This window comes from Hemitrygon akajei, chromosome 27, assembly GCF_048418815.1.
Source record: "Hemitrygon akajei chromosome 27, sHemAka1.3, whole genome shotgun sequence".
NCBI lineage: Eukaryota > Metazoa > Chordata > Chondrichthyes > Myliobatiformes > Dasyatidae > Hemitrygon > Hemitrygon akajei.
Genome location: NC_133150.1, coordinates 50,075,104 through 50,089,455, shown reverse-complemented (window position 1 = coordinate 50,089,455; position 14,352 = coordinate 50,075,104). Strand labels below are relative to the sequence as shown.

Here is a 14,352-nt window from a genome sequence, read left to right as displayed (position 1 = left end):
AACTTTACTTGCCCCATCATTGATATGTTTCCACAAATAATTCAAGGACTCTTTATCTCATGTTGTTGATATTTATTACTTATTTATTTATGATTGTTGTAATTTATTTCTTTTAATATTTGCAGTTTGTTGTCTTTTGCACACTGGTTGAAAGCCTAGGTTGGTGCTGTCTTTCATTAGTTCTATTATCGTTATTATTCTATAGATCTATTGAGAATGCTAACAAGGAAATGAAGGTTGTCTGTGGTGACATAAATGTACTTTAATAGCAAATTTATTGTGGGCTTTGCAATCCAAAGTTTTTTTGGAAGTCAAGAGTGAGGCAGAATCTTGTTGCTTATACCCATTTTATTGTCACAAGAACAGAGAAGAGGAAGGCAAAGTGTTGAGAGAAACTAAAACAAGGGAACGGACTAAAAGGTCATCATGGTCTTCTCATACCAGAGCAGAGATAAACAGAAGTTCCATCGATCATAGTTCACCAATAAGATAGACAGATTCAAGTAATATGGCCCTCGCCACTGAAACCAAGAGGTTTCCAGGAAAGTGCAGTCTTAACTGCACTGTAATTACAGACAGACAGACATACTTTATTGATCCCGAGGGAAATTGGGTTTGTTACAGCGGCACCAACCAAGAATAGTGAAGAAATATAGCAATATACAACCATAAATAATTAAATAATAATAAGTTAATCATACCAAGTGGAAAATAAGTCCAGGACCAGCCTATTGGCTCAGGGTGTCTGACACTCCGAGGGAGGAGTTGTAAAGTTTGATGGCCACAGGCAGGAATGACTTCCTATGATGTTCAGTGTTACATCTCGGTGGAATGAGTCTTTGGCTGAATGTACTCCTGTGCCTAACCAATACATTATGGAGTGGATGGGAGTCATTGTCCAAGATGGCATGCAACTTGGACAGCATCCTCTTTTCAGACACCACCATCAGAGAGTCCAGTTCCACCCTCACATCACTGACCTTACGAAAGAGTTTGTTGATTCTGTTGGTGCCTGCTACCCTCAGCCTACTGCCCCAGCACACAACAGCAAACATGATAGCACTGGCCACCACAGACTCATAGAACATCCTCAGCATCGTCCGGCAGGTGTTAAAGGACCTTAGTCTCCTCAGAAAATAGAGACGGCTCAGACCCTTGTAGACAGTCTCAGTGTTCTTTGACCAGTCCAGTTTATTGTCAATTCATATCCCCAGGTATTTGTAATCCTCCACCATGTCCACACTGACCCCTTGGATGGAAACAGGGGTCACCGGTGCCTTGGCCCTCCTCAGGTCCACCACCAGCTCCTTAGTCTTTTTCACATTAAGCTGGAACAATTACTGGAACAATTACATTTAGATAGGTGATTATGTAAAAATACAAACAAGCATAAGAAAGTTATACTACCAGAAAAATAGCAATTCTACAGCCCAATCCAACACTACCACGAGGCACCTTCCAAAATCCCTTACTGAAGTCCAAGTAGACAACATCCACTGCCTGTGCTCATTGATAATTTGAGGATCATTGGTGGACCATTGACCCTTTGCACACAGAAGGTGTTTGGACTCTGTGACATGTTACCTGAGGAGATAATGGAGGCAGAGACTCTCACAGTATTGAAGAAGTATTTAGATTAATACGCAACTCATTAAGACAAAGAAGGGAACGGGCTGCCTGCTGGAAAATGAGTTACTATTCAATGGATGCCCAGGGAGCTGTGGGCTGAAGGGCCCTCTGACCATTGTTTCTCTCCGCCCCACGACAGCCCACCAGTTTTCTGAAATTACATGGCTGTCCGTTCTGTTTTATGTACTACCTTCAGAACTTACCTGTGGCTGAAGATTTACTCAGACGACTTGACAGCTATCTTTCAAATCATTGTCAGGGACCAATCATACTTTTTTGAAGAAATATCTGCCCAGTTATCATCAGCAGATCACCTGCAGCACCTGGGGTCCCAACACACTCGACCACTGCAATACCACCATCAGGAATGCCTACCTTTTCATCCTTAACCACATTTTAGTAAATCTGATCATTTGACCTTCCTCCTCTTACCTGCATACAGACAGAAGCTAAAGAGTAAGGCTCTAGTAGTAAGGAGAGGTGCTTGGGGAGACAGAGGAGGGGCTACAGGTTGGTGGACTGGGCTGTGTTCAAGGACTTATCAGAGAATCTAAACAGATACAACACAGTTATATGGACTTTATAAAAACAGTCATAAGCAAGGTTGTTTCCCTAACCAGAAGCCCTGGATGACCTATGAGATCTGCAATCTGCTGAGGTCCAGATCAGTGGCATTCAGGTCTGGCGACCATGTAAGATACAAGAGGTCCAGGTGCAACTTCAAGAACGCCATCTCATGTGAGAAGTGGCAATTCCGATCCAAACTTGCACCTCTGATCAACAGCTGTGGAATTTGAATGCTATTACTTCTTACCAAGTGAAACCAACTGACATAGGTAACAAAAAGGTTTCGCTCCCAGATGAGCTCAATGCCTTTTATCACTCTCTTTGACCATCAAAACATAAAGGAAGTAACCCATACAAAATGCTGGAGGAACTCAGCAGGGCAGGCAGCATCTATGGAAAAGAGTAAACAGGTGACGTTTCAGGCCGAGACCCTTCATCAGGACCTTCGTGAACTCCCACAGCCACCAGTGATCCTGTGATTTCAATCTCTGAGCTCTACATGAGAGCATCTTTCAGGAGGGTGAACCCATGGAAAGTATCCAGCCCAGACGGGGTACCTGGCTGAGTAACAAAGATCTGTGCTGACTAGAGTGTTCACTGATATCTTTAGCCTCCCACTTTGGCAGTCTGAGATACCTAACCGCTTCAAGCAGGCTTCACTTATACCAGTGCCTAAGAAGAACGTGGTAACCTGCCTCAATGACTATCATCCAGTAGCACTTACATCCACTGTGATGAAGTGCTTTGAGAGATTGCTGATGAAAACTTTCTAAGAAGTGACTTGGATCCGCTCCAATTATCTTCTTCAACAGATCAACAGCAGATGCCATCTCACTGGCTCTTCGCTCGACCTTGGAACATCTGCACAGCAAAGATGTTTCCATCAGGATGCTCTTCATTGTCTGCAGCTCGGCGTTCAGTACCATCATCCCCTCAAAACTAATCAATAAGCTTCAAGACCTGGGTCTCAATACCTCCATGTGCAACTGGATTCTGGATTTCCTTACTTGCAGACCCCAGTCAGTTTGAACTGGCAACAACATCTGCTCCCCAATCTCCATCAGCACAGGTGCCCCCTGCTCTACTCATAGTTATGACTAATAACAGCTCCAATCCCAAATTCAAGTCTGATGATGTCACTACAATCATTGGCTGAATCAAAGGTGGTGATGTATCAGTGTATAGGAGGTAGATCAAAAACCTGGCTGAGTGATGCCTCAACAACAACCTCTCACTCAATGCCAGTAAGAACATGGAGCTGATTATTGAGTGAGCTGGAGGATATGGGATGTCCATGAGCCAGTTCTTATCGGGTATCAGAGGTGGAGATGGTCAGCAACTTTAAATTCCCTGGTGTTATCATTTCAGAGGATCTGTCCTGGGTTTAGCACTTAAGTACCATTACAAGGAAAGCAGGACTGCAGTCTAACTTTTTCAGAAGTTTGCAAACCTTCAGCGTGACATCTAAAACTTTGACAAACTTCTATAGATGTTTAGTGTACTGGTGGCATCACAGCCTGGTAGGGAAACGCCAATACCCTTGAACAGAAAAACCTACAAAAAGTAATAAATACAATCCAGTCCATCACAGGTACCACCTTCCCCAACATTGAGCACATCTACCCGGCCACTGTCTCAGTAAAGTAGCATCCATCATCAAGGACCCCAGCCACCCAGGGCATTTCTTTTCTTCATTCTTTTTGTACTAGTACAGTTGTTGTCTTTTGCCCATTGGCTGGTCGTCCATGCTGGTGGATGTGATCTTACGTTCTTTCTATTGTGTTTCTTGTATTTACCATGAATGCCTGCAAGTAAATGAATATGGTGACATATATGTACTTTGATAATAAAGTAACGTTGAACTTTGAACCTGAGAATACAAGACGGCACTGTTATCTAAAGCACAGCTAATTCCCACCCATCATCAGCTCCACGCCTTTACTAGGCAGTGAGATCCCTCAGCCAGGTGCATAGACCTCACATCCGTCCCTAGCCCGCAGTCCTCTTCCCTACCAACCTATGATCAAAGATCCAGGATCAACTTTGTTTTTCCATTTACCTTTACAAGTATTAGGGAGTTTGCTGGGTGTGTTGGTCAGGATGAGAAATGGAGCAAAAACTGACATTCACCATTCCTAAAGCAAAAAGAATTGTATAATAAAATATAAACTATATGTACCTGTAAATAAAAAAGATGATAAAGTTAGAGGTTAATATATGTGCATAAATGCTTAAATACTTATGTGTGTTAACAATGTAAACAGTATTATAAGTAATAGTTTATGAGGGAAATAGATAGAGGAGGCGAGGAGCGTTAACTATAATGGTTGATCAGATTAACTTCCTGGAGGTAGAAGATGGCATGAATTTTTTGTTTAATAGCCCTACAGCACTTTCTAGAAGGGAGTTTTGGAAAAGGCAGATTCAGGGTGGATAATGATTTTTTCCTGCCCGCATCTTTACCCTGGACACGTATACAAGGCCTACAGTGATGGTAGACCTTTGTGATAATGGCAACATTTTTTGTTTTCAGAGCAGTATTTTAACAAGTCATTAAATACGTTCAGCTTCGTCTCTCCGGAGTTTTTGATCTTTCACAAAGGAATCTCATGTCAATCTCATGCCTTCGACAATTGCCAGGTAACGAACTGCATGCATTAAAAATATTTAATGCAATCAACACAGCTCTGTCACATTCACTGCCCTCCCACCACTGAGCACGTCTACAAGGAGCACTCCCACAAGAGAGCAGCATCCATCAGCAAGGCCACTCACCCATCCAGGCCATGTTCTATTTCCACTACCACCATCAGGGAGGAGGTAGAGGATCCTTAGGTCCCACACAACCAAGTTCAGGAACAGTTATTACCCCTCAGCCATCAGGCACCTCACTCACCTCAACTCGAAACTGATTCCACAACCTACAGACTCACTCTCAAGTACTCTTTCCAATTCATGTTCTCAGTATTATTTATTTAGTTTTGCTTTGCACAATTTGTCTTCTTTTGCACGCTGATTGTTGGTCAGTCTTTGTTTATGTGTATTTCCATAAATTCTATTGTATTTCTTTATTTTCCTGACAATGCCTGCAAGAAAATGAATTTCAAGATAAATAGGCTGACAATATGCATTTTGGTAATAAATTCACTTTGCCACGCACACAATGTTTCTGTTAAGACTGTTCCAGCCAGGCACTGTCCCAGTGACCGCCGGTAGAGCAGACTCCCATCCACCTGTACTAAGGGGAGGAGCAGAGCTGGCACTGAAGCAGTTAATGTCAAACAAGGAGCTGACAAGTTGTCAGTCAGTCATTATCTGTCACTATTCAATGCACATAATGAAGAGCAGATTCAAAGCAAATTCAAATTAGCAAAGTGCTGACAGGGTCTGACAGAAAATTAAAGCCTTTGCCTTTGACAGCAACAGCCCCCAATCATGACAGTGAATAGGCTGGGATTAGCATTTTCTATTTCCTCCGAGGACAGCATTAATAAAGAAATAATAGATGGCACTAGGTGCTTTGTATACAATCTTCATTAGAATAGTCAATCAGAATAGCTCACACAGAACCTTGTACATTTATTATGTCAGAACTAATAGTTAATTCCACTAAAATAAAATTGGTGAAGAAAATATTTTTTCAATCAGGTGACAGATGTGTATATAAAATTAAAAGGCTGTGTGACAGAAAAACATGGATTTAACATGTGACTGGAATGATGTTTCCAAGCCACTGAGAGAGCTGGGTCTTGTTTGAGATGCCTTTAGCTGAAGGTTTAGTTATTTGCTGAGATAAAGATTGCCTCTTTTTCGAATGTGCCTCAGGAATTAAGTGTGCAAGGGAGTTCCTTTGAGCTTCATTTTCTAAAATCCAGTTTGAGTTTCTCACTTCTTTGAAGACTGGGCAAATTTTACTTTCTGAAGTAGTAAGAAGTCTGTCGTTAGCCTTACCTGGCAGGCTGGAGATGAAAACATTGGACGCAGGGATTCTATCTCTGGACTCCGTTCACTGGTGGTGAAAGCACACACTCTGGGCAAATACACCCAGTGGTCCCTTCATTAGGTACAGGAGTGGAGCCCGGTGTGACCCTCTGCTGCTGTAGCCCATAAAAACTTCAAGGCTTGACGTGTTGAGTGTTCAGAACTGCTCTTCTGCACACCAATATTGTAACGTGTGGTTACTGTCCCCTTCCTGTCAGCTTGAACCAGTCTGGCCATTCTCATCTTACCTCACTCATTAACACGGCATCTTCGTCCACAGAAAGGTTGCTTGCTGGATATTTTTTTGATTTTCACACCGTTCTCTGTTGTGCATGAAAATCTTGGGAGATCAGCAGTTTCTGGCATATTCAAATCTCCCTGTCTGGCACCAAAAATCATTTTGTGGTCAAAGTCACTGAGACCACATTTCTTGCCTGTTCTGATGTTTGATCTGAATGACAACTGAACCTCCTGACCATGCCTGTATGCTTTTATGCATTGAGTTGCTGCTACGTGATTGGTTAACAAGCAGGCGTGCTTAGTAAAGTGGCCACTAAGTGTGTTTCAAACATAAATCCCTCTTCCTCAAATACCTTCCCTCCCTCACCTGCAGCTGGTGGAGCAGCACAGTACCATCGTGGGTTGTGTAAAGCTCTTACAGCACCAGTGACCCAGGTTCAGTTCCCGGTGTTTGTTCGTGTGTGTTCCCTGTGACCACGTGGGTTTGCTCCAATTTCCTCCCATATTGCAAAGGTGTACAAGTTAGGGTTAGTGAGTTGTGGGCATGCCACATCGGCGCTGGAAGCCGGCCAACATCGCGGGCTGCCCAACACAATCCTCACTGCTCTGATTTAATGCAAACGGCACCGTTCATTGTACGTTTCAGGATCAAAATCAGAACCAGGTTTAATATCTCTGGTATATGTCGTGCACTTTATTAACTTTGCAGCAGCAGCACAACAATACAATGCTTGATAAATGAACAAAAAAACTGAATTACAGTCAGTGTATATATATATATGTACAGTAAATAGTTAAATTAAGATAAGTAGTGAAAAAAACAGATATTAAAAAATAAGAAGTGAGGTAGTGTTCATGGGTTCAGTGTCCATTCAGAAATCAGATGGCAGAGGGGGAGAAGCTGTTCCTGAATCGCTGATTATGTGCCTTCAGGCTTCTGTACCTCCATCCTGATTGTCACAATGAAAAGATGGCATGTCCTGGGTAGTCGGGGTCCTTGATGACGGAAGCCGCTTTTCTGAGGCTCAGCCCCTTGGATACAGCGGAGGCTGGTAGCCATGATGGAGCTGACTGAGTTACAACTCTCCACAGCACGTTACGATCATGTGCAGTAGCAACGACCCCCTCTCCATCCCCATACCAGACAGTGATGCAGCCAGTCAGAATGCTCTCCATGGAACCTCTGTAGAAGTTTTCCACATGCTTGTGACAAAGAAAATTCATCTTTATCTTAGGCAACCTAGCAAGCGACTCTCTCTCTCTCACTGGGTTCTCTACAGGAACAGGCAGAAACCATTCACTCTCTCTAGTCTATTCTGCCTTTCCTTGGGAGCTCTGACCTGCCTTTCCTCAGAAGTACTTTGGCTGATGAGGTCTGTCAACAGGAGAGCCAATATCAACCACAGCTCTGTGTTTCCATCTGTGTATCCCAGTCAAGCCTTGCTTTTGGTTTATCCTGCCCCTCCTGCTTTCTGTAGGATGCGAACATCGGTAAATATAGACACGTGTATGCGACAAAATATTAATGAATGAACCTTTCCCTGCAATAACCTAAATGTGTATTTTTGACATTTCTGAAATTGGCTCATTTTAATTTATTGAACATTTTCTGGTGCTATATGCTTTCCTGTGACTTAAACAGCAGGAAGGCCAGTTCCTTTAATAAAGTGACAGCTATTTCAATCAGCTTTGCTTGGATTTCCACAGTTTCCTGTCACCCCTTTGACGCTGTCCTCTTTCTACTGACTCATTGTGGTGCTCAGTAAATGTAAAATAATCATGTTGATTTTTTAAAGGGAAATTATTATTGCTTTGAAAATCTGTTTTAAAAATCTTTGTTGCTTTACTAAACAACATGGGCAATGGGAAACAGATTATAGTGTAGCTTTTGGATCAAACTGATACCAATGCAGACCACACTCACCAAATAAAAGAAATTATCTAAAGTAATTTTGATGAAAGCTTTACCTTACCTACTCGTCTGGAGATCATAGATCATTGTACACGTCCCTGTAATATTATAGATCATAGATAACATCATAGAGCATTGTAATGATAGATTGTTATATCATAGATCATTGTACACGTCTCAGTAATATTCATCAGCAGCCTGCCAGCTTCCTGACGCTAACTCTTTGATTTAGCGCCGAATTCCCAGTTATCGTTTACATTGGCATTCCGAGATTGGACAAACAAGGAACCAGGGCATCAGACAGCATGGAAACGGCTTCCTCAGCCGAATGAGACCAGCCGTTGGGACAAATCCTACTTCATTTTAGAGCGGCATGGTAGCATAGCAGCTCAAAGTTCAAAGTAAATTTGTTATCAAGGTACATGTGTGTCACCATATACAACCCTGAGATTCATTTTCTTGCGGGCATTCACAGTGTATACAGGAAACACAAAAGGATCAATGAAAAACCGTACCCAGCAGGATGGACAAACAGCCAATGTGGAAAAGACAATACCCTGTGTAAATACAAAAATTTAAAAAGAAGTACCTGTAATAGTAGTAGTAGTAGGCAGCCTTCGATCCCAGGGGATCATGTAGACTTTGTCCTCTCCAGGGCGCAGGCCTGGGCAGGAAGATTTGAAGAACCGGCTGTTGCCCATACAGCCGGTTCCGCTCTCCACATCACTGATGTAGTCCAAGGGAAGGGCAAATGCCGATACAGCTCGGCACCAGTGACATCACAGAGGTTGCCAGAGTGAAGTTGTAAACAACATCAAACTGCCTTTGGGGCCCCGGCTCCGGATTTCTTCCCCGGGGTTTACTCCCAAAGCCTTTCCCATGGGTTCTCCTAGGCGGGCTGCCGCCCAAGGCTGACGAGCCCCACCTGCCCAAAGCAACTGGTTTTGAGGCGCCAGTTCCGCCTTTGCCCCTTTTCTTGTCAGTAGAAACAGTTTCCGCTGGACCTAGCAGCAAAGCCACACGTGAAGGCCAAGAGTTGGACTTGATTTTCGGAGGCTATTGGAGTCACACGCCGTGTGGAGCACTTCATAGCTAGTGGGAGCTTATCCCCACTACCACCCCTGGCTGTGACAACGTTAGGAACCTGTTATAGTAATAACAATAATAATAATAAAAATGTAATAAAATACAAACTCATACTTGCCTGATCCAGTTTTAGAGTCCTGCAAATGATATTACAACAGATCTGTTATTACAGATACGACAATCCATATAAACTCTGGATATAATATTACAGGATTAACAAGCAATATAGCCATTCCAAACACACAAAATACAGAAATCAGTAAGTGAAATGTACTGAATTAAAAGAGGAAATTGAAAGACTATGGAACATGATCAGGGTATACATTGTCCCGACAGTATTATCTATAACACAGTAACAATAAACAATTAGACCTACACAGTAATATTCATAAAAATCTCCAGAAAGCCACTATACTAAACACCACTAGAATAGTCCAAAAGCTCCTAGCAGTTGAGAAATGAGTGTGCTTGGCTATGCCAGCACCTCAGGTTTTACCGGCTTCAATAATTAATAAGCAATAAATATCAAGAATGTGGGGTGAGCATATGGTTGGCGTAACGCCTTACAGAACCAGACGTAGGATTGGGTTCAATTCCCACCATTGTCTGTAAAGAATTTGTACGTTCTCCCTGTAACAGTGTGGGTGGGTGCTCTGAATTCCTCCCATATTCCAAAGGTGTAGGGGTTAGGGTTTGTGAGCTGTGGGCAAGCTACGCTTTCACTGGAATTATGGTGAAGAGACCAGTCAAGATGGCATCAGCATACAAGACTCCCTCAATCGACATCTTCAACCTAGCTCATGAAAATATTCTTTTTACTTCTTTTTATGTGTTTTTTCGCTGAATGACTTTCATATTCTTTCTTGTTTTTGTGGCTATCTGGAAAATACAAATTTCAAGTTGTATATGGATCTTTGATAAGCATGGACCCTAGCACAACGCTCACTGATTTGATTTGATGTAAACTACACATTTCACCGTATATTTTTATGTCCATGTGACAAATAAAGCCAATCTTCTTCATCTTCTAATCTTCTTCCCAGTGACAGCACCAGACGGTCAGGATTGAACATGGGTCATAGAAGCAAGGAGACAGTAACTTACTAGCTACATCACTGTGTCTCCTGGCTTCAACACATCTGCAGCTCAGAAAACTTTGGTTGAACCACACTCAGACTATTGTGTTCAGTTCAGGTCGCCTCATCATAGGAAGGATGGGGAATCTTTAGCGAGGGTGCCGAGGAAGTTTGCCAGGATTAGAAAGCATGTCTTATGAGGATGGTTGAACAAGCTAGGGCTTTTCTCTTTTGAACAACAGAGGATGAGAGGTGACTTGACAGAGATGTGAAGATGGTGTGGACAGCCAGAGATTGTTTCCCAGGGTGGAAGTGGCTAATATGGGAGAACATCTGTTTAGAGTGAGTGGAAGACAGTTCAGGGGAGGTGTCAGAGGTGGGTATTTTACTGAAGGAGTGCTAAATAGCTGGAATGTATTGCTGGTAGTAGTTGTGGAGATACATACATTAGTGACATGAAGAGACTCTTAGATCAGTACATTGATACAAGGACAATGGAGGGTTGTGGTCCATTTGGGAGGGAAGAGTTAGACAGTTTGTAGAATAGGTTCAAAGGTCAGCACAGCACTGTGGACTGAAGGGTCTGTACTGTGCTGTACTGTTCTATACTGCCTGCAAACCCCCCCCCCCCCCCCGATACCTTCCTGGGCTGTGACCAGGGGTGCCTCATGCTCTGCAATTACCAGGGTTGGAAAGACCTGGATCATTTTTTGTAGAATCAAAGCTTGAGCTCTGATCAAACCGTGGATTTGTTCCCTCACTTTAACACTTCACACACTAAATCACAGAACTGAAAGGATACCATTGTAACGTACTCTCCCAGCTGACCAGGGCTGGGGAGAGCTGCACCCATCTCCAGTGCGTAACTGTGCATGAGCATGGTATTTATCCAAAGCTGGCGAGTTGTTGTTTTTGTGGATGAGTGTGAGTTACACCCTTGGGCAGTTTCACACGGGCTGAAAGATGCACAGTGCCTGCCATGGAAACTCCAGGAAAAATGTGAAACAAAAGGTCACTTGCCTCCCAACCATTGAGAGAATATACAACCTGAAGTGCTTAAGGAGAGCTAATTTGCCTCAAAAATTGCTGGCCAACTTTTATCGATGTGTGATAGAGAGCATACTGACATACGGAGCAACAATGCGACACTCTAGCTGCAGCAAGACAGATCACAAAGCACAGGTGATTGGGAAGGCTCAGCACATCATTGGGACTCAACTACCGGACCTGGAGACAATTTACAACTCTGAACGTCCACAGCGCATTCGTAAAGACCCATCCCATCCCGGACACTGTCTGCTCAATCTCCTGTCATCTGGTAGGTAGGAGATACAGAAGCATCTTAGCCAAGACAGTACGAGTGTAAAACAGCTTCTTCCCGAGGCCTGTAGTGCAGTTGAATAATACTACCCCCCGGCTTGCCCAATGGCCTTTGAGCGTTATGGACTATCAAAGCCACTGGTTGCACGTAAAGATGGGAGTACCGCATGCATTGTAAATATCTGTTTGCACAGACTGGAGAAGCACTGCAATCTCAGTGTCCAGAGCAACAATGATAAAGTTCTGTTCTATTCTACTCTATCAAGGACATCTGTGGGCAATGCCTCAAGAAGGCAGCATCCATCATTAAGGACCCTCACCATCCCGAACATGCCCTCTCTCATTCCTTACATCAGTACGAGAGACTGAAGACACGTTTTAGGAACAGCTTCTTCCCCAGTCCCATCAACATTCTGAACAGTCCACGAACACTACCTCGCTATTTGCCCCCTTTGTATGCTATTTGTTCATTTTTTGTATATATCTTATTGTAACTTGCTGTCACGTTTTTATGTCTTACACTGCACTGCTGCTGCGAAACAACACGTTTAATGACATCAGTGATAATAAGCCTGATTCTGATTCTGATCTACAACAAGATGTAGTTGCAATGCAAAAAGCCAGCTGCCAAACACATTTTAGCATAGGAGTGTGCCTGCAGTCACAGAGTGGTACAGCACGGAAACAGGCCCTTTGGCCCATCACCCATGCTGTCTATTCTGTGCATTAACTCTAGTCCCATTTACCTACATTAGGAGAATATGCCTTGCCTATTTGTCTGTCAAAATGTCTGTCCAAAAAAAGTTAACGCATAGTGATTGTAACTTATTCCATCATCTTCTCTGACAGTGAGCTTTAGATATTAATTCCTCTCATTGAAAAATAAAAATGTTCCCCTCTACTGCTTCCCTGGAAAACGAATTCCACAGATTCAGTGCAGTCTGGGAAAAGCAATTCCTCTTCATCTACAATCTACTTTAAAGTTCCTTCCTTTCAGTTTAATCCTTTGCCCTCTGGTTTTCAATGCGTCTACCATGAGAGGAAGTTTTGGACTACCTGGCCCATCAACAGCTCTTAATTATACACCTCTTTCAAGTTACCTCAACATCCTCACTCCAGGGACAACACGCCCTATGATCTAATTTCTCTCCAAAGTTCTTGAATCCAGGCAGCCTCCTCAGAATCCTAGTGAGGATCCTCTGCATCCCCTTCACTGCACCTACATCCTGTCTGTAGTGTGCCGTCTCGAACAGCGCAAGTGTGGATTAACAAATGTGTTGTAAGGTTGCAGAGTGAGTTGCCTAGAGGCTGAGCACCTGCCAACATCCAAGATCTACTCAGACAGGGTGGGGGGAGGAATATGTTTGATTGAAGTGATTGTTTTTGTTGTGTTATGGAGGCTTCAGTCTGAACTCTATGAATCAACCTTTCAATCATTTCACAGGTATCTGATCGATCAGTTGTTGCGTTGGTTCCCAAACAGACCTCTTCTTACAACGTTCCAACCACAACCACCATGTGCCGGACATCCATTAGCCGCTACGGTAAGTCCAGATACCGCTCCCTCTCCCCCTCCCCCTTCCCCTCCCCCTTCCCCCCATGGTTATAGTGTTTTGTTGGATTCTCTTGCCATTCTTTCTCAGTAGGGTGCCCAGGAACCCCTCTGTTCAGTCACAGTGGACATTGTTCTGAGCAGAACTGTGATGTCGCAGATTTATCTGAACAAGGTATAGAGAAAGCAACACGCACAAAATTCTGGAGGAACTCAACAGGTCCAGCAGCATCTATGGAAAAAAGATGCTTTGGGTCGAGACCCTTCTTCAGGACTGGAAAGGAAGGGGTTTGCCTACCCTCAAGAAGTTTAAATCTTCCCTTCGAGAGTCCTCTTCCTTTCCAGTTCTGAAGAAGGGCTTTGGCCCAAAATGTCAACTGCTTACTCATTTCCGTAGATGTTGCCTGGCCTGTTGAGTTCCATTTCCATTTCAATCTTTTTTTAAAGGGGAGAAGTTATCTCAAATACATATTTCAATATAACTACAAACAAAGAAAGGAATATACACTGTCAAAACCATGTATGGTATTGAGCTAAAATATAAAATGAACCACAACTCCTCTTAACAATTCATTAAAAAAGACTCAAAAATTCTATTATTGAGAAGAAAAAAAACCCCACTGAACTAAAACAGAAAAAGGAGACTGGGCAGTCCATTTGAGGATATAATTACAAGAAAAAAGGGGGAAAAAACCCTGGTCAAATCTGAAACATCACGGAGAAGAAGAAAAAGATTACCTAAAGAAGTAAAAAAAAGATTTAAATCATATGAAAATATTGAATGAAAGGTCACCAGGTTTGCTCAAATTTGAAAGATGCATCAAACATCCGACTTCTAATTTTCTCCAAGCTTAAACACGACATAATGGAGGGGAGCCAGAAAAAACCAGTAGGTGGATTAGGATCCTTCCAATACAACAGGATAGCTCTCCTGGACAATACAGTTGAGGTCTGTTGAGTTCCCCAGCATTTTCTGGGTGTTGTTTTGG

General features: G+C 43.0%; 1 protein-coding gene across 4 annotated transcripts in view; it reads left to right on the top strand.

Moving 5' to 3' along the window:
• plxna2 (plexin A2) overlaps positions 1 to 14,352 on the top strand; it is a 574,692-nt gene that overhangs the window by 535,176 nt on the left and 25,164 nt on the right. For all 4 annotated transcript variants that reach the window (XM_073030937.1, XM_073030940.1, XM_073030939.1 and 1 more), the window contains one exon: positions 13,256 to 13,355. In XM_073030937.1, the coding sequence (XP_072887038.1) occupies positions 13,256 to 13,355 (100 nt within the window). The remainder of the gene's footprint in view (positions 1 to 13,255; positions 13,356 to 14,352) is intronic.